At 38.5% G+C, this 18,661-nt stretch overlaps 1 protein-coding gene across 8 annotated transcripts in view; it reads right to left on the bottom strand.

Annotated features, from left to right (window-relative positions):
* Positions 1-18,661, bottom strand: part of DOP1B (DOP1 leucine zipper like protein B) — a 58,470-nt gene that overhangs the window by 3,960 nt on the left and 35,849 nt on the right. For 7 of the 8 annotated variants that reach the window (XM_061359117.1, XM_061359118.1, XM_061359116.1 and 4 more), the window contains 20 exons: positions 17,650-17,750; positions 16,833-17,023; positions 13,482-15,096; positions 12,712-12,823; positions 11,906-12,094; positions 11,318-11,443; positions 10,580-10,714; positions 9,868-9,923; positions 7,866-7,970; positions 7,723-7,789; positions 5,815-5,956; positions 5,334-5,416; positions 4,996-5,105; positions 3,590-3,736; positions 3,106-3,167; positions 2,283-2,411; positions 1,656-1,792; positions 1,282-1,337; positions 632-781; positions 15-144 (listed from right to left, as the gene is read on the bottom strand). In XM_061359117.1, the coding sequence (XP_061215101.1) occupies positions 15-144; positions 632-781; positions 1,282-1,337; positions 1,656-1,792; positions 2,283-2,411; positions 3,106-3,167; positions 3,590-3,736; positions 4,996-5,105; positions 5,334-5,416; positions 5,815-5,956; positions 7,723-7,789; positions 7,866-7,970; positions 9,868-9,923; positions 10,580-10,714; positions 11,318-11,443; positions 11,906-12,094; positions 12,712-12,823; positions 13,482-15,096; positions 16,833-17,023; positions 17,650-17,750 (3,843 nt within the window). The remainder of the gene's footprint in view (positions 1-14; positions 145-631; positions 782-1,281; positions 1,338-1,655; positions 1,793-2,282; positions 2,412-3,105; positions 3,168-3,589; positions 3,737-4,995; positions 5,106-5,333; positions 5,417-5,814; positions 5,957-7,722; positions 7,790-7,865; positions 7,971-9,867; positions 9,924-10,579; positions 10,715-11,317; positions 11,444-11,905; positions 12,095-12,711; positions 12,824-13,481; positions 15,097-16,832; positions 17,024-17,649; positions 17,751-18,661) is intronic. The other variant, XM_061359120.1, reaches the window with a different exon arrangement.

Here is an 18,661-nt window from a genome sequence, read left to right as displayed (position 1 = left end):
CATTCTTTCTTTACCCCATATTTCATCTTCAGCAAATCCATGATTCTTATAATGTGTGGTCTGCATTCCTGATGATTTTCTACCAGGTGAGAAGTCACAGTAGATGACTCTGTGTCCACCTCTGGGACAAATGCCCATTTGTACCTGAAACAAATGGATTATTTACTTGATAAGAAGACAGGCAGAAAAAAAATCATTGCTTGGACCATATGTAGTTTAGTAGAACACTGGTTTGTTTACAGAAAGGGCAGTCATAACTACAATTTTATGCTATTACAAGAGATGAATTTAATGAACAAGGATATTACTATCATGTCAGTATTTAAATGCAACAAGGTCTAAAAATATCTCAAGTGTGTGCAGAAGGAAAATGAAGAACAGCCTCTGTCTTTTTCTTCTCCAATTTCTCCAAGTTAAAGAACCTTCTAAGGAGGGTGTTGAAATCCTCCTGCACTGACAAGCCCAAATTGTTTTTCAAAATACCCCAAATTACATTTGTCTGAGTAACAACATCTGCAATTGTAAAAAGAACTGGTGGCAAAATTATGTCTACCAGAAAATAGATCTGGATTACTTTAAAGGGTAAGAGTGGTAACAACCCAAAAAACAGATAAGTAATTAGAGTACTTACATCTGAAACAATTGCATCCTATCAGGTGGAAATGAAAGCGCTGTGTCCAAAAACTTACAAGCTGATAAGTACAAGGACAGCTCATTCTGGTTTATGTCAGATCCACTGCCATCACCTGAGGCTTTCTGTTTGCTGATTTTGCTGTTGGTCCTGTGTTAGTTACAATTAGGAAACATGCCATTAAAACCTGAACCTACTAAATGTTTTTCATTCAGCAAAACAGAAATGTACATATTTACACAAATAAGCACTCATACTTCTGCACAAGAAAAACTACTCTTGCTCTGTATGAGCATTGTGATTAATATAAAAGGCTGCAGGAGAAAAAGTAATCAAAAATATTCAAAAATAATGGCAACACGTTAAAATATTCAAATGCTGACTTAGCATCTCTTCTATTTTTGTATGCAACTAGTGTCACTGAGTGTTTGAACTTATCACTATTTTAGCTGCTGAAAAGGGAAGTCCTAAACTATGAGTCATCAGTACCAGAAATACACAAGTACAATAATAAAGAAATCCCATTGTGTCCTCCCTATCTTAGAAAATTATGTAAATAAATAAATAAATAAATAAATAAGCAAATACAGAACAAGCACAATCATTATCTGCTTCCACAAGTACTCTGTCAGATGAATGGTAATTCTTACTTTGATGGTTCATCTTCCTCAGTTAAATCTTCTTCAAGCTGTAGGAACGTCTGAATCTTTAAAGAAATAAATTATTTTTTTCAGGGATGCTGAAACATTCATACAACTCAATCACAAAAGAGATATCCTTCACATACTATAAGGAACCACAGACTCCTAGCTTACTCTTACGACTTGCCACAAAATAGCAAGTCATGCAAGAGATTTCATTAGCAGCAACAACAAAATTAATGAAAAAGGTATTTCCTAATGTAAAACTATTGTACACTAATGTAAAACTATTAAAACATTTCCTTTTTCAAACAGGGAGTCTATTTGGGAGGAAGAGAAAGACGAAACGGGAAAAAAACACACACTAATTACTTATTCCTTACCAATTCAGTTACCATAATTGGCCACAATGAGGTTAGATGCTGAGGTGAAATCCTTAACAGAAGAACTCTGAAGAATAGAAACATTTGTGCAGCAACGATAGAAGTCTGCCCAGTACGGAGGTTCTCAGTTAGTCGTTCTGAAGTACACATGAAAAGTAAACAAACAAAGAGTAATATTTTTCTGAAAATGTGTTGTTTTCGGAAATAAAAAATGCAGGCAGTTGCAAAACAAAATTTGTGCTTTATCGCCTGTTTTGGGTTGAATCCCTTGCACTGTAGTAACAAAATTGTGATTCAGGGAAAGTCTGAAGCCACAGTGGTTTTATATTGGAAAAATTTTTGTCAAAACTGACATTTAAGGAGAAGAACAACAGCTCAAGAGTGGCTGGAAAAGTGGCTGCCACAAAATAATCACATTTTCTGTTATATTACCAGACCAAAGTCTTTGGAACACAGATTCCTGTCCCCCTCGTAATGAGATTATTTATTTGTTAGAATTCAGAGATTCACAGCACTATAACTTTTGTTAAAAACTTTTTAAAAATGGATGTGTTGGAAAATAGATGACATTCCTTTCCTAAACAATTTATAGATGTGTTACAGCTCAGGTGAAATTACAAATCTTACCTTGTATTAAGGGAAGATAGAGATGATACTGATCAATCTCTCCACTGAAGACAGCAAAAGCTTGCCGCTTTAGCAACATCGCTTTCTGCTCAAAACTTGGGTACAATTTTAAGGCGCTACTCTGCATATCTGTAATAGAGATAACAATTATCTACCATGTAAAAACTTCTTGGAGTTTGGGCGAAATTAATTCCTACGTCCTGAAATGCCTTAAAAAGAAAAACTCACTTTGGTTCTACTGATTGGTGAACTAGTCTTGCATTGTAAACCTTCAGCTGTTCTTTTAGAAAATCTGAAAAAGAGACTAAAGCTGCTTTTTCTTTTGAAGCTCTAGCAAATTTATGAGGTCCTATCCCACTCTTTCCCCCAGAAATTACTCCCCTGCACTCTCATGAAGCCTGAATTAGAGGTCAAAACGTATTGCTCAAACATCTACTGTAGGGGTGCACCACACTCCCACAGCTCAATGCCACTATAGAGACACCTTCAAAATTAGCCAAAGCCTTCTTGCTTTCTAACAGGGAACATCTGCAAAAGGTCACACTTCAGCAACTTAAAATTATGGTGAAATGTGAATGCAGGAGTACAGCATTAGCACTTCTAGAACAAAAATACTTGTGGTGTGTTTTAGACATGACCAAAGCACAGAATTAACAGCACAGTTTTTACCTGTGAATAAAATCGGCAATATAATCAATTATGCCGATGCAGCATTGTCTGTATTTTATTGATACATTAGTATCTTAAAAATGCACCCAATAGCTCAAAAAGCAAACAGATTTCAAATTAATGTAGAAATAAGTTATCAGTAGCTGGTACTTACTCATCAAATCTTTAAACATAGTTTTCTCGTGTGTCAGAAGATGATCAACAATGGATCTCCAGCTGAGTAAGATACAGAAGGAATTAGATACTTGGAGAAAACTTTGGTACAGATTCATCTCAGAAAAGATTCTGGTCAAGCCTTTCATACAATAAAGAGTTTCCAAACAGTATTCAATATGTAGACTCTTATCTGGTTTAATACCTATTGCATTCTAGGTCCTTCAGCTCTACTGTACACAGTTCCCTCATCATTAAGGGGAGTATCAGCATAAGTTTTTTCTTATGAACTATAATGTAGTTACACTAATTATAACTAATATACTTTTCAGTAGAATTAGTAGTCAAGACCCGTTTCTAACATTATTGCATTCTGTAAGAAAGTACTAAACAGAATTTTCCTTCCAATATTAGCCATTCTCCTTTAAAGCCTTTCTTTGTGAATTCAGAATAGAATCTTGGAGTGCTACAGCCTCATGTCTTACTGAGTGCATGAAGTGTCCATCTGGAAAAAAGCTGGATCCATATACAGTTCGAGAACTTCTTTTTTCCAGGCTCGCTTGGTGTAGGCGTATCCGCTCAATGAGCTGAGCAACTGAGCACCAGCACGAAAACTAGGAATGTTGTAGGCACTGAGGGAAGAGAATAATAATTATATATATATATATATATATATAATTTTATATATATACACCAAAGTTAAGTTTATATAAACAGAAAATAAACTTCAGGGCTCCCCACAACTTCTAACCAAATTCTCCCAGTAATAGGCTATGTCTACAGGAGCTCATAGAGCAGCAGCAGATCAGCAGAAGCTCCTCACATTTCTAGTGTACCTTGTCAGGGGAGATATTTTCAGATGAGATGTGTCGCAGCACAATACTGCTTGTTTCCACTACAGGTGTGTTTCAAAACTTCCCTGAAAAAGATTTCCAATAGAATTTTGTATCCCTGTCAGCAGACCCCTTTAGAAAGTACCACAGTAGGCTTCACCCAGACAACAAGTGTATCTGTCGGTTCTCATGTCATTATCACCTGTATAAAAATCTCACACACAAGCTTTTTTCTCCTTGTGCTGCCCTATGCAACATCCCATGCTAAATTTCGACACCATGTTCTGCAAGGTGCAGCAGCACATTAAGAATCTGACTGATTTGGTTAGGGGTGAAGCAGGCAGAAAACACTGTAACAGACACAATGGAAAATGCACAAATGTAATTAATGGAAAATAATATTTTCCCAAAATTTCTCTGCATCATTTTTAAACCAGCCTTCCCCACCCCTGAGAGGAAGCATGGAAAAATGTCTTCAAACCCTGATGCACCCTGAGGCTTGCTGGCTTTAACGCTTACTTCCCAGTGACTCTCGATCTATCAGCCCTTTTAAGCACGGCTGGTTATATCTTCCCTGACCCTCTATACCCTATTTTGCTCTCGACTGTATGATGGCTAGTGGTTTTGACTGTGGTCTAAGTAACACTTGGGACAAAAATCCTCACTTCCTCGCTGTCCACGAGTGGTGGCTGGTGAAGTGCCCTCCCACACTTCAGTATAGATTAGTCTGCTTAGACAAACGTAGTAGCCAAAAGGTAAAAGCCAGGAAGACGGGAAGCTTGACAGCAGCTACAGCAGAAACATCTGGAGCACAGAAAAATGGAACTGGTAGCAAACAGGGAAGAGAAGGGGAGAGTTGCTTCCTTTCACTTGGCAGAGCAGCAGGAAGCAACCCTCAACAAACAAAAGGTTTTAGTTCCTGAGTGAAATATGGTTCATACCTTATTAGAATGGAAACAGAGGAGAGGACAAACAGATGAAAAAGCAAAAGCGTTACAGTGTGGCCAAAAAACCCAATTAGTCTTAAGAAAAATCACACGTGCAGAGAGGGGAGTCACCTGTGGTTGCGTAGGTAAGGAAATACGTAATAAAGCAAACGTGAAATCAATGGCACAGCTTTCTCCTTCTCATCGCTCCGGTAAACCATGTCCAAAAGAGAAGCAAGAACCTTAAAAAGGAAAAGAATGTCCCTTTAAACCTCCAATTGGTATTTCTGCAAAAGGAGAAAGCATGCCGTATTTCAGGCTAGAATGTGTGTGTGCATAGGATGTCTCAATAAAGATTTAAGCTCCCATTTAATCTATCAGGAAAACCTACATATTCTCCTGCTCAATAATATCAATAAACAACCACCCCACAGATGAAAGCAGCAACTACAAAACTTTTTCCTACTTACTTCTGCAAGGAGGGAAAGAGCTTGGACACTGTATATTGAAGGAGCAGAGGCAGAAACCATTGAAGATGGTACCACTGATGTATCTGAAAGAGGCAAAAATAATCAATTTTCCTTTCAGACATGTTTAAATTTTGCTGTTTCCTAATTTGCTTCCCAAACAGAACTGTTAATTGCATACTGGTATTAAAGTGAAACGCTTCTGGGTATGTTGCCACAATGACATAACTCATGCCCCATGTTGTTCTGTCCCATATATTGCATGCATCACTAGTAAGTTTTCCTCTGTGTTATACACGATATGCAGATATTTACTAAACCCATTGAGGCTAACATTGTTATTGGAGGACAATGTATTTTTTTGTTGTTTTACTTGACGTGTATTACTCCCATGTCACACAAACTACACACCCTCTAACACCTTGTATTCTTCACATAAACAGAAGAGAGGAAGCAGCAGAAAAGTCAGACAAAACCACATTACCGTTCACATCTTCAATGTTGAAGTCGTTTGGTAAAATCTGAGGCCGAGCTTTCACTTCTAAGTTCCGGCTCAGCCAGCTAGTCTGTTCTAGAGAAGAACCAGCAACAGTTCCTACAGCCTCCAAGATTTTTTGGGTCACTTCCTATAACATAACCAGGTAACACACGATCAGATGAAAGCTATTATCACTTAGCAGATTCAGCAAAGTCCTTTTTATATGGAACATCTCAGGACAACCAGAAGTAGTCACTTTTATCTCTTAGAAACATAAATACTTCTCTGATTTAATGATTGTGCTCTCAAGATAACTAACTACTGCTCACTTCAAATAAGATCAGGCAAGAAAATGAGAAGCAGGAAAAACTTTGTTAGCTTAAGATGAAGGTTTTAATCATGATTTGCCATGCAGGCCATTACCATTAACTTAATATCAATTTGGCATCAGTCCTACCACAATTTACATATTGGCTATTATCTGTCAAAGACATGATCTGAATTGTTCATCCCCTCAGAAATGGCATATCAATGCCTTTACTGTTTTCAATACTGTTCCCTTTTATTCCTTTCACATTTGGAAACCATCAAGTGAGGCAGGGCTTTATTTTATGACAATACATCTGCTCCTATTTCAGTCTTTCTATTAGGTGTAAGCAAGACAGCATCAAACTATGAGCACAGACACTTCAGCATATTTAATTCCCAGAGAAATGAAAAGCTGGTCACTCTATCAAAACCAAATCCCAAGTATCCAAAGCAAAGCAGAGGTCACTTTTGAAGAGGCTATAAGATGGCAAGATGGCAAAACTGTCTTTTTATTATCATTGTTTTGCTGGCAAGCCTCTAAAGCAGAAGTGCAGATTCAATTTCTCTGTTGGCATATTAAAGTACTGTAACTGTAACACTGTCTAACCTCATACACAGCATTACTTTTGCTCAGACCTAAAGCTGCACACATGTAGGTAGTGCTTTAAGTGTTCTGGTGAAATCACTATCAGTGTAGGAACAGAATCCTGCTCTACAACACCTCTTCTTTACACAAAAGGTGAGCTGACAGTCATTTACATTGCCAAACACAGCTATGAGCTTCAAGGATAATTATGCTCCTAATTTTCCCAGATAGTTTTGAGATTTCAGTGCTTACTCATACAACATAGAATCATAGAATAACTAGGGTGGAAAGGACCTTACGATCACCCAGTTCCAACCCCCCTGCCCACCTCACACTAAACCATGTCACCCAAGGCTCTGTCCAACCTGCCCTTGAACACTGCCAGGGATGGAGCATTCACAACATGCCTAGGCAACCCGTTCCAGTGCCTCAACCCCCTCACAGTAAAGAACTTCTTCCTTATATTCAATCTAAACTTCCCCTGTTTAAGTCTGAGCCCATTACCCCTTGTCCTGTCACTACAGTCCCTAATGAAGAGTCCTTCCCCAGCATCCCTATAGGCCCCCTTCAGATATTGGAAGGCTGCTATGAGGTCTCTATACAGCCTTCTCTTCTCCAGGCTGAGCAGCCCCAACTTTCTCAACCTATCTTCATACAGGAGGCGGTCCAGTCCCCTGATCCTCCTCATGGCCATGAGCTCATGATGTCATACTTGTGTTATGATTTAAATTCTGAAAAAAATCATAAAATTACATAGGGAAACAGCTTTGAGAATTCCATAGTTACCACTGCAATTTCATGCATTTTTCACAAAATTTTGTTGGAGACATTCTGTGTATCACGTCTCTCATATTTGAGTCTCCCATATTTACCAGACCGAAGTCAAAATATGTGGATGCACATTCACATATAAGCATAGGAGAATTCAGAGACAAAGTACAGATCAGGTCATCTTCACTTTTACTTAGATGTACAGTGCCAGACTTATGAATTAAAAGGAATACATGTATACACTGTACCTGCAAGTCTTTTTGGTCTTTTTTGTTTTCTAGAGTAGGTGTCCTAGTCACAAAGTCATTCAGTGTGCTGTGGGAAAATCAAGTCACTCCAAGTTAGTAATTGGACAGGTCTACTCAATGCACCTACAAACCTTATGCAGTACCTGAGAAGAAGAAAGTGTCCAGGAGGAGCCAAGTTCAACTGCACAGACTCTTTGAGAAGTCCTAATAAGGACTGGAAGTTCTCCTGCAGGGCTGAGACAGGCAGTCTGTCAAAAACAAAAAAAAACAAAAACCAAAACACACACAAAGTCTTAGGTCAGTTAAGGGAAAAACAATAAAAAACCCTGCAACATACATGGGTAACATCATGGCCTAAAAGCTTCCCTCAGGATCAGATCAGTCCTTTAGATCCTGCACCTTTCTAATAGGAACATGCTGGTTTGAATATACTCCAGATATTCCTCTCAAGAGCTATTGTAATTAGCCTGAGGGAGAAGAGGAAGGTGACAGAAGATGTCTCCTCCCACAGATTGGAGAAAAGCTGAAAGGTGTAATTATTAATAGTTCTGACAGATGTCTCCTGAAGTGCAGTGATAACAGCAATGCTGAGAACACATACCAGATTAGGTCTCAGGACCAGCAATTTTATCATATCGTAAACCAGTGTAACCCAACACAGCAAAATGATAACTTTTAACCCAGCACTCAGAGGTGATAAAGAGGTGATAAAGAGCACCACAGGGAACATACACAGCAAGCAAGGTGTGACATAATGTAATCCTGAGAAAACCAATTCAGAGCAAATAAAGCTACATTGCAACCAGAGACTGTTAAACCAACACAGCGAATGCTTATAACACATTAATTTTAACATGCTCTGGTAAGATCTGTCCTTATCTCAACCCTCTTCAAGAGTGCTAAAAAGGACTCTGGTGATTTAAGCCAGCTGTCAGCTAAACATCACACAGCCACTCGCTCACTGCACCTGGTGGGATGGGGGAGAGAACTGGGACAAGAAAAATAAGAAAGTTAAAATGAATGAGTTGAGATAAAGACACTTTAATAGGACAGAAAAAGAAGGGAAATAATAATAATAATGATGATAAAAGAATTAGAATATACAAAACAAGTGATGCACAATGCAATTGCTCACACCCAGTACCCAGCCAGCTCCTGAGCAGCAGTCCCTGGCCAGCTTTCCCCTTGGTTTATATACTGAGCATGATGTCATATGGTATGGGATAGCCCTTTGGCCAGTTGGGGTCAGCTGTTTCCGCTGTGTCCCCTCCCAGCTTCTTGTGCACCCACAGCCTCCTCACTGGTAGGGTGGTGTGAGAAGTTGAAAAGTCCTTGAGTTCATGTAAGCACTGATCAGCAGTAACTAACACATCAGTGTGCTGTCAACATTATTCTCAACCTAAATCCAAAACACAGCACTTTACCATCTACTAGGAAGAAAACTAACTCTATCCTAGCCAAAACTGGGACACTGATCCAACAACATGGTATCAATATCCCTAAGCACAGACAATATGCATACATCTGTAAATGCTAGCAGCACATGCAGTATGCCAGTCAGAGGGCTGTGTCTTCAGGGGGAAGAAAAGGAATAGTTTAGCCTACCAATCCATGGCATGCCAGCTTATTTTATCTCCACAGCTTATTGAATACGGTATATTGTACAGTCTGATATATCCCAAGGCTTCCGTGAGGAAAGCCAAGTACATGAAGAGTTTTGATCAAAGGAATGTTTCCAATCAACTGCCTGAACCACTACATGTCCAGCACAAACTGCACCCATAGCAGTTTTATTGAATTTTTAAGTTCTCTATCCATTCATTTGGCAACATAGAACAGATAAGAAGAAAGATCATAACAAATTATACAAGTTTCTTGCTAATGAGAGGCCTGAAGTACCATGCAGTATTAGTATGAAATCAGGCTTTCAGAGTGGCATTATCAGTAGATCAAATGGAACATAATTTCATAGCCCAGTAATTTCGTGTCTATCTGTCACTTAACAATAAAGTAGCAATAATCATTTCCTATATTGTGTTCTGTGACATTGGGACACAAAGATCAAAGTAAAGCAGAAACAGTGATGCTGGCTATTATCCTAACTAGAGTAAACCAGAAAGTTTATTTTTATAAAGGCTGAATTACCTTTGAATGAAAGCATAACTGAACTGCAGCACTGGAATATCTACAAGAGAAGATTTCTGAAAAATAAAAGCAAAACCACAATTATCTGCCAGAAGATTAAAAAAAAAAAAAAAAAAAAGAAGTTCCAAGCTGTTGAATATTTGTGTTCAATGCTTTCTTCTTAGAAACCACTTGTACTCCAACAGGTGACCAACTATGTCTATAGAGCAGTATGAGTGAATACAGAGCCTTAATACAGGACCCTAGTTCAGAAGCACACACATCACTTTGGAACGTCTGTTACAGTTTATTCAGAGCTGTAGGAGCTCCTGCAATGGTGTGCACAGTAGCAAAACTCACTTCCTTGAAAACCAACTGGAAGACAGCAGACACAGTGTGAAGCACTGTTCAGGTAAGGGTAGAAAGATAGAAGTACATCATTAAGTTGTATATCTGCAGCAACTTCATGAAAATTGTCAGTGTCTTTGGTACGGGAGGACCCTATACCTTTTCATTACCAGTAACTTCTCTAGAAGAACATTCTGAAGGATGGACTTACACTGATGGATAAAAACACAGAAACCTATATTCTGGAAAACCTTACTTATTCAGGTGCAAAAGAGAATCATACATTTGAAAAACCCAAACTTTCCTTCTAGCAATATTTAGATGACACATTGGAATAGATCCAGAATAGAATGTATTAAGAAAATGGGATTATCGTAATGGTTACCTCTTCGCCCTTGATTTGTGATGGTTTCTTGACTACCTCTTTGATTAGATGTAATATAGTGTCAATTTTCAATGTGTTAAGTGCACATATTAAGTCCACAAGAATAAGCTGAGATGCACTAGCCACTGGAACAATCTGACAAAACAAAACAAAAGACACAGCCCTCAGATCACTGTAGCAGACAAAACATGAAGTTGAAAAAAACAACTTTTTGTGTGATTACTCAAATATCAATACTTATACAAAACCTAAATTGGACAAGTTAAATCAAGCATGCAATAATTTGCCATATAAGGATCTTCTCCCAACACCTTCATGAAAACAACTTCATTATGCTCAAATGAAAGCAGGAAAGAGATGTTCTATGCCAAATAAATGCTAGTTTCATGGACTACAGCTCTAACCTTTCTATGGAAATAGATCTGCTTCAAGGTCTTTAAAATACAATTGGAAAATTGCAATCTTAAGATTACAAACCAGCACTGAATAAAAAAAATGCCTGTTACTATCAGACTTAAGACTGCTACACTGTCGTTTTTATTTATTTATTTAGTTTTAACTGTAGTCCTGATGCTTTATGGAATTACATATAAATAGGAGAGTTTCAGATTTTTCAGTGACTTGCCACGTCACATGTAAAAAGTCCCAAAGAATCTATAAACAAACCCAGAGTTCAGAACTGATCATATAAACGTAACATTCATCTGGAAAACTAAGCGTGCCTTTCTTCAGTTTCACCTTGCTTTTACTTTGATTCCTATGAGGTTTCTTGCTATTCCATACTGCTGCAACTGCTGCCATCAACTGGATTCCAAGTTGTGCTGTCAACGGATTTATGAAGTCCAGTATTTTAGTTCTTAATGTCTATAGAGGGGGAAAAACAACTGTCAGTGCTCAACTTCATAAGGCAAAGGCTATTTCATAGTTTGTTAACATTTTTCCTTCTCCCAAAATATTCAGAAAATATCAAAGAATCTCTTGATATACTTGGTAGTTGGACCAGTTTTAATAACTTGAGTTAGTGTATCCTCCTTACATATGGAAGATGCATTTGTTGTAAAACATTGCAAAATAGAAAAAAATAACTTCTGTGTTCTATTCTCCCTTCTCCTACAGGTATTTTCACTACATTTTATCAATATCGACAAACAAGAAGGGAAAGTCTAGTATTTTTATTCCTGCAGGTATGTTCTACTGCCTGTGGAAGGTGCTGACAGTTCAGCGGCGGTTAGCTCTACAGCAGCTATTAACAGAAGCTCACAGAAAAAGCAAAACATTAAACAGATCAGGATGATGAGATACACAGCAGTTTAAAAGGACTCCTACTTTAGTTGCTTTAAAGTAGACTGAAGAAGAGCCTTTAGTTGTTCCAAAGAAGTCAGTTGGTCTTTTTTGAGAGTCTTCCTTCTTTATAACACTCCAGAGAAGAGACATGGTATTAATGATGCGAGGTAATTCTTCCAAAATGGCATTCCTAGCATTTCTCAAGTTTGCAGGTTCAACTAAACAAGAGGACTAGAAAAAAAACCCAAAATATGAATATTGAAATACCTTATATTATGCACCACAGCGTAACTACTCTTAGGAGAGTTACAGACAACTAGGAGAATTATAGACAACTTTTCTAATGCCAACTTTAAAAATAATTCAACTATTCTGTTTCTGAAATATACTGCTGCTATTAGAATCTACTGAATTTGTTGTTCACTATTTTGACACTGAGAATTGATTTGTCTAGCAAATCATTATTAGTATAACATCCTCTTCTGACAAATGTTACAGAAAATAAAAATTGTGGAGAACACAACAGCATGTTATAAACTCAAAAGAAAATAGAAGACTTTGTTAATGACAAAGCAACTGTAGACAAGCTACATGGGAGTAATACTTGTGTGATCAAGATCATAATGAACATCTTGTACTTAGGATTAACTTTCCTGTCTTCAAATAAAAAAATAAGTTCCCCTCTCTTACAGTTTTACTTAGTTTACTTCTTTTGGTTTACTATGAGGCTTCTTTAAGGTTATCTTCTCGTCTAAAACCTGCTTTATTACGTATATTCACTTCTGAAGGAAAAAGTTTGATGAACTGCTGCCAAGGCATCAAATAAGTGGTAGGCATTAAGCACATACCTTTTTATTTTGAGTAGGGTGATCCAGAAGGCAGAAGTGACCAATGGTTGTCAGGCCTTCCAAAAGGGTTAGTGGGTAATCAGGTGTAACATTTTCTCTTTTAGAAGTTAAGCTTTGAAGGAAAAAAAAAAAAAAAACAACAAAGCAAAACAAAACCCAAACCAGTTATAAGGCCAAGTGTTATTTCCTTGATTAAAAATTCCAGTAGAAATCTGTTTCTGTTCAATAGTTAAAAGAATACCGGAATGACCAGACAGGACTGTCAAAACGAAGGATTCACAAACTACACTTGAACAACTCTGTTTGCTTGTCTAGATCTTTCAGAATATTATTCCCCACCTGACCACGAAACTTTAGGTTTCAATTATATTTTCCTGCTCCTTTCACTTACTGCCTGTTATCAACAGTATCACTGTATTTTTCTACTTCCCTGTATCTCTCCTCAATTAGTCCTCCAAAATCCCCAGTCTTGTCAAAACTGGGAACTTCTTGTTCACTTGAATAGCAGGCAGAGAGGGACAAGAAGTATCACAGCTGCTGGTCATCCCTGCTGCTGGCCCTCTTTCTTCTCTTCCTCCAACTACAGTGAGCCTGACTGCAACAGTATGTCCTCTGCCCCACACAGCCTGGAGGACCAGATGCCTGTATATGCAGCAGGGTTTAAGGATCAAACTCTGGGAGCCGCAACGCTAAACCAGTAAGTTACTATGCACTACTCTGTAGCAAGGGGAACTCCTCAGCATAACAAATCCCACATTGCAGACTCTTACCTTGCAAATGCTTTTGCAGATGTTTTCACAGCTTCATTTTCATACTGTTTGACAAGCTCATCCAGGTTTTTACATATCTGTACAACAAACGGAGCCACAGTCCAGCCTAAGGACTTCCCAAAATAGGGCAGGGAACATGTCACTAAGGCTACCCAAGTGGGATGCATCCCATGGCCATACTCTGGTTGCAATCCTCTAACCACAGCGGAGACAAATAATCCCTGTGAAGTTATTGGGTGTGGATACACATATTGCATTGCACCAATAGACTGCTGGAAATTAAGCGCCTGCTGCCATTCCTTAGAGAGGTCTGGTTGATTCTCCTGCTCCCCATGAGTCTGTCCAAGATGGTGCTCCAAGACAATCAATACCTGCAAAAGCTTCAGTAACTCAATTTGGAGTGGGTGTTCACTCCATATTTGATCATGCCCAAAATTTATTAGGCTCTCTTCAAAGAGTTCTTCTTCAGAAACATTATTAGCTCCATCTGCCATAAGAAACTCATACCGCTTCTGACTTATATACATAGATGCAGATAAGGAAAGAAGAACAAACTCCTGAATTTTGCATCTTCCTAGCAAATTGCGTATGAACTCTACATTCTTATTCTCTGCTGCCTTTGCCATAGTAGCTAGCTGCGTCATCATTCTAATCAGTACTTCCACACTTTTAACCTGAACATCTCTGTTGCCAAGCACATCTCGGTGTGTGACCTTCAAGTAGCATGGATAATATGAGCGCAGAAAACTGAGACAGAGGTAAGTGAGCAGTTCTATTAGAAGAGAATGGGGACACATGGTTGGGGACTGAGTCTGGAGCTTGCCATAAAAACTCTGCCCTACAAGAGCTTCTTGATGGCGAGCTAAGAGGTTGTAAATAAGATTCAAATGTGCCGTGGAGCTGGTATCCATGCTTGTAGTAGCTACAGCTTCAATAAATTCTTTAGGGTTTGTTTTAAGCACTGCCTCCAGAACAGAAAAAGCATACAATACCCTCTTAGAATCATAAGGCTGCAAATATAGCAGCATGTGTTTGAACAGAGCTTCAATCATCTCCTGTTTTTCCTTCTGTTGCTTGAGCAACCTAGAATTGGTAATTTCCTGGAGCTCCAAGTCCACCTCTTCATCACTTGACAGAGACTCTGATGCCTGAGTCCTCTCAGAGTCAGCACGGACAATGTTTAGCGCTGCACTGGATTTTGAGCTTTCAGGAAGGAATGCACTGAGCAGACTCACATGATTTGTGGTCTCTTTGCCATCAGTTGCAGCACTGTCATTGTCCTCATTGCTCACTTCTTGCAGCTCCAGAGAAGGAGAAAAAGAGGATGTATTTTCACTGTCATGGCCTGTGCTGGTGTCTGCTGATTCTGTGTGCTCACTATTGTCTTGGTCACCATCTGCTTCATGTAAGATAACTGGATTATAACAGCCATCATTTTCAGGCTGTTCAGTTTTTAACTCCAGCTTCTCTGGATCTTTTTCCACTTCTGCCCAAATTGCTTCTCTATCCACAGTAGTAAACTGACTCAGTGGAAGGTTTTCCTCGGAATTGCTCTCAGAGATGCCAGACTCTTTCAAAGAGGCCTTTTTCTTGCAAAGCAAATCACGTATATCTTCTGGAAAAAAAATTACTTGTTTTGGGGTTTGTTTTTCAAAAAGAGCATATAATTGTTAATTTCACATACAGAAACATAGAACAGTTTGGGTTGTAGATTACCTTTAAAGATCATATAGAACAAAACATGCTTTATATTAAAGACATCGTTGTAAGAAGAAAGAAAAGGTTACAAAGCTCTCTGCTCTAGTATTAATTGTAATGTGTTAAGCTAAAAAAAAAATCTAAAAAAAGCAATTGGTTAAGGCAAGAATTATCTACTTTATTTTTAAGTGCTTGAGCAGGGCTAACCTATTGTATGTGCAAGAGAATAGGATCAAAACATTAAGCTGTTTCACTTATGCTATGACTCCCTAGATGTGACAGGGGTTTTTTTATGCTTCCTGAGCATAAAATGTTTGCTGAGATCAGAAGGGAAATGAGAAGGGTAGCAACAGAGGAATTGTGTTTGTATAGCATCTAATAAACAGGTCCTTTTGGATGCTATAAATGTCTGCCATCTATTTGCCAATCAAGACAAAAAAACAATTATGCAAGCTGACAGCTAGATTAACACTAATGAGACAGACAGTGACAAGGAAGTTTCTTTACACAAAGCTACCAGACACTTCTCCACCGTCTTCCTGCTCTGCTCCAGAAACAACCTTGGCTACTTGAGCCAAATGGTGCAGCATCTCATATCAATACCATTCTCAGCAACCCCAAACCTGAACAGATTGACAACCTTCATAGGACTTTGAACTTGGAGCAAACCCTGGCTCCATGCCTGTCGCGGTCTTCCTCAGGTGCTCCCCACAGGTGTCTGTCACACACATTGTGAATCACATATGACACAGAGATCATATGTGATTCACGGTGGGTCTTATGGGTCTTAAAATGGACATCTTCCAGCTGTCAAATTCAGCTTGTCCACGTAAAGATGCTCTGCCACATTCTTAACTCTGGGTGGCTGAAAGTCATCTTCCACTCCAAACATCTGTCTTTGCTTCTACATCCTAGCTCTGGTGATCCTTGAGACATATGCCACAAGGGCTCAGCTCTCCTCTTGAATCAAGGCAGATCTTTGGACAAATACATTTTAATTTTTGGAAGTCAGCAGAATTAGAAGGGAGGTTTTGTGTGCTGTGCCTTAGACAGCAAGATGTTCCTCACAGCCTCTGGTTATTAACACAATGCTGAAGGAATCATTAACAAAAATATTCTGAACAAAATAATTTGATACAAGGGTGCATTGTGTTCAAGGGCAAGACTGGGTGGAGAGAGTAAGATTTGCCTGTCCATCCTACCTAGACAGGTATCCTGTCATCCTACTGAGACAGTTCCTGGACTGACACAGTCACCAAACTGCTCCTGGATTTCATTTGGTTGCAGACCTAGTTTTGCTCGAGAAGGGATCCTGTACACACTGAAAACACATGCAGTGTGGATCATCTGGGAATAGCAACGAGAAGTGTGGCACAAGATCCCACAGCAAAGCAGGGAGCAATCCAAACTAACAGTGTAGGTGCAGTCACCATAACAGAAATGATCATTAGGCCTTCAAGTAGCATAACTTACTCCTGAACTCTGTTTTAGGCATCACTATAGGTACTAGGATGAGGAGGAATCTATGGAACTGATGCAAGACAACTCAGGGTAACAGCATGCCATTGTATTTCAGAGACTGCCTTCAGTAGGTGTTCAGGAGTATGCAGTGCTATATTAGCACTTACAATTTTAGTCCAAGAACAGTTTTACCTGCTGAATTTTTCTGTTTGATGTAGTGGATGGACGTGCGCTGTGTCTTTGGATGAAGCAGCAGCAGCAGGACTGGTTCAAGAATCCGTGCAACATCATTAAGTGAAAGAGCACGGATCAGCCAGCCCTGTGCTGCAGCACCAATTGCGCCATCTGAACAATTGAGACTGTCCAGTACCACAAACAGAGACCTGAGTGAAGAAATCAGAATGAAGAAGTACAGTTGAAATCCCTAAAAAGGTTAATGCAAACAACAAAATAGTGGCAGGGAACAGACAGTGCATGTTAAAGTATGCACTGGTCAACGGCTCATGTCTGCTAATGATAGCTTGATCATGCACATTTTCTGGAACTGAGGTCAAGTACACATGCGTTTGTAAAAGCAAGGCCAGACATATACTCACACTCTAGAAGAGCAGCATATTTTAAAGTTCTTTCACATATTTATTTAGACAGATTCTTAACGCTTTTGTCCCATTTTATACAAGGTTATAGTCTTGTAAATAGGAAGTAAAACTAAGATTTTTCATAAGTAGCTGATTCTATTTTCTTTGGAAATAAAAAAATATGTTATGCAGAAACTTGTTTACAAGCTACTCATATGAAGCTCTTTCTATAGAAAATTTCTTCATACAAGAAAGTGCACCATGCGTACAAGGTTCCCCATGCTTTGCAAATGTAGTAAGATCTTCCTTTTGCTCTTGTTTCTCTTTTTGTCTCTACAGAGAACTTTCCTACCTCAGAAAAAAGAACATAATAAATCTTGATATAGTTAAACATATAAATGTAAGTTCAAGTCAGTGGAAATGGAAAATACCTATCGAAGGACCGATTGTGAGAAGTCACTCTGCTGCCTTGGATCTCTCTGGTCAGGTGCCACATGACAGAGAATCTGAACAGTGCTTCCAGCCTTGTCCCCTGTGCAAGTAAACAAGACAGATACATATTTTTTACAGCATTCATCTTTAAGTAAAGTTTTACTGATTCTTAAACCTTTAGCAGAACAATAGCTATTGTGTAGGTGACTGCTAATCCTTCTCAGGTAGTTTTCTGTCTTGCAATAGACTAAATCAAAATGCCATATACCCATGAATTCACAACCAAAATGTAACAGCCACAGTGTTAATAGGAGCAAGAAAAGATGTGCTGATACACCAAAAATGTATTTCGGGGCTCTGGTGTGTAAACACTTTAGTCTTGGTTTAGTGCTAGGGAGGTTTAAAAGTTGGATGACAAACAGGAAGACACTGGTATATAAGGTAGTATTTGTTATTGGTAATTTTGTTTGAAAGCTTTTAAAAGATTTCCAAACTCTTAAGTTGCAAAATTGTAAGAGCAAATGTATGAAAACAATACCAAAGACTGAAGGTGGCTATTTTAAGTTTTATTGTGCAAGGCACTTCTCACAAATACATTGTAAGCTATTAAATAACTATTCTGACTTACTATTAAACTTAGTCATTAAAATAAGTAAGTAAAATAATTAATAACTGGGTCACTTAAAATACAGCTTACTTATTATGAGAACTAAATCTGAGCCAACATTAGGTTGACATACATTTATAAAGCAATAAACTCTTTCATTGGAATATGCAGTTTACAATATGAACATAGAATAAAATTGATTTAGTTTTTGGTGGAGCTGGGTCAGTTTGGAAATGCTGACAAAAACTGCAGGCTTTTAGATAATACATGATTTGGGCTGAAACTAAAAAGCTTCAGTGACTGAACTTGTATCCAGGGATTAAGTTTAGCAGTATTCCTGTGATGAATAAATTCCAGGGAATTGTAACACCATAAACAGAGTCTGTCAGACTCTTGGAAGATAT

This window comes from Neopsephotus bourkii, unplaced genomic scaffold (genome assembly GCF_033783945.1).
Source record: "Neopsephotus bourkii isolate Nb327-2 ecotype Australia unplaced genomic scaffold, CSIRO-AGI_Nbou_v1 NB_962, whole genome shotgun sequence".
Lineage (NCBI taxonomy): Eukaryota > Metazoa > Chordata > Aves > Psittaciformes > Psittacidae > Neopsephotus > Neopsephotus bourkii.
The sequence above is the reverse complement of the archived record's forward strand: the minus strand, read 5'-3'. Positions and strand labels throughout refer to the sequence as shown.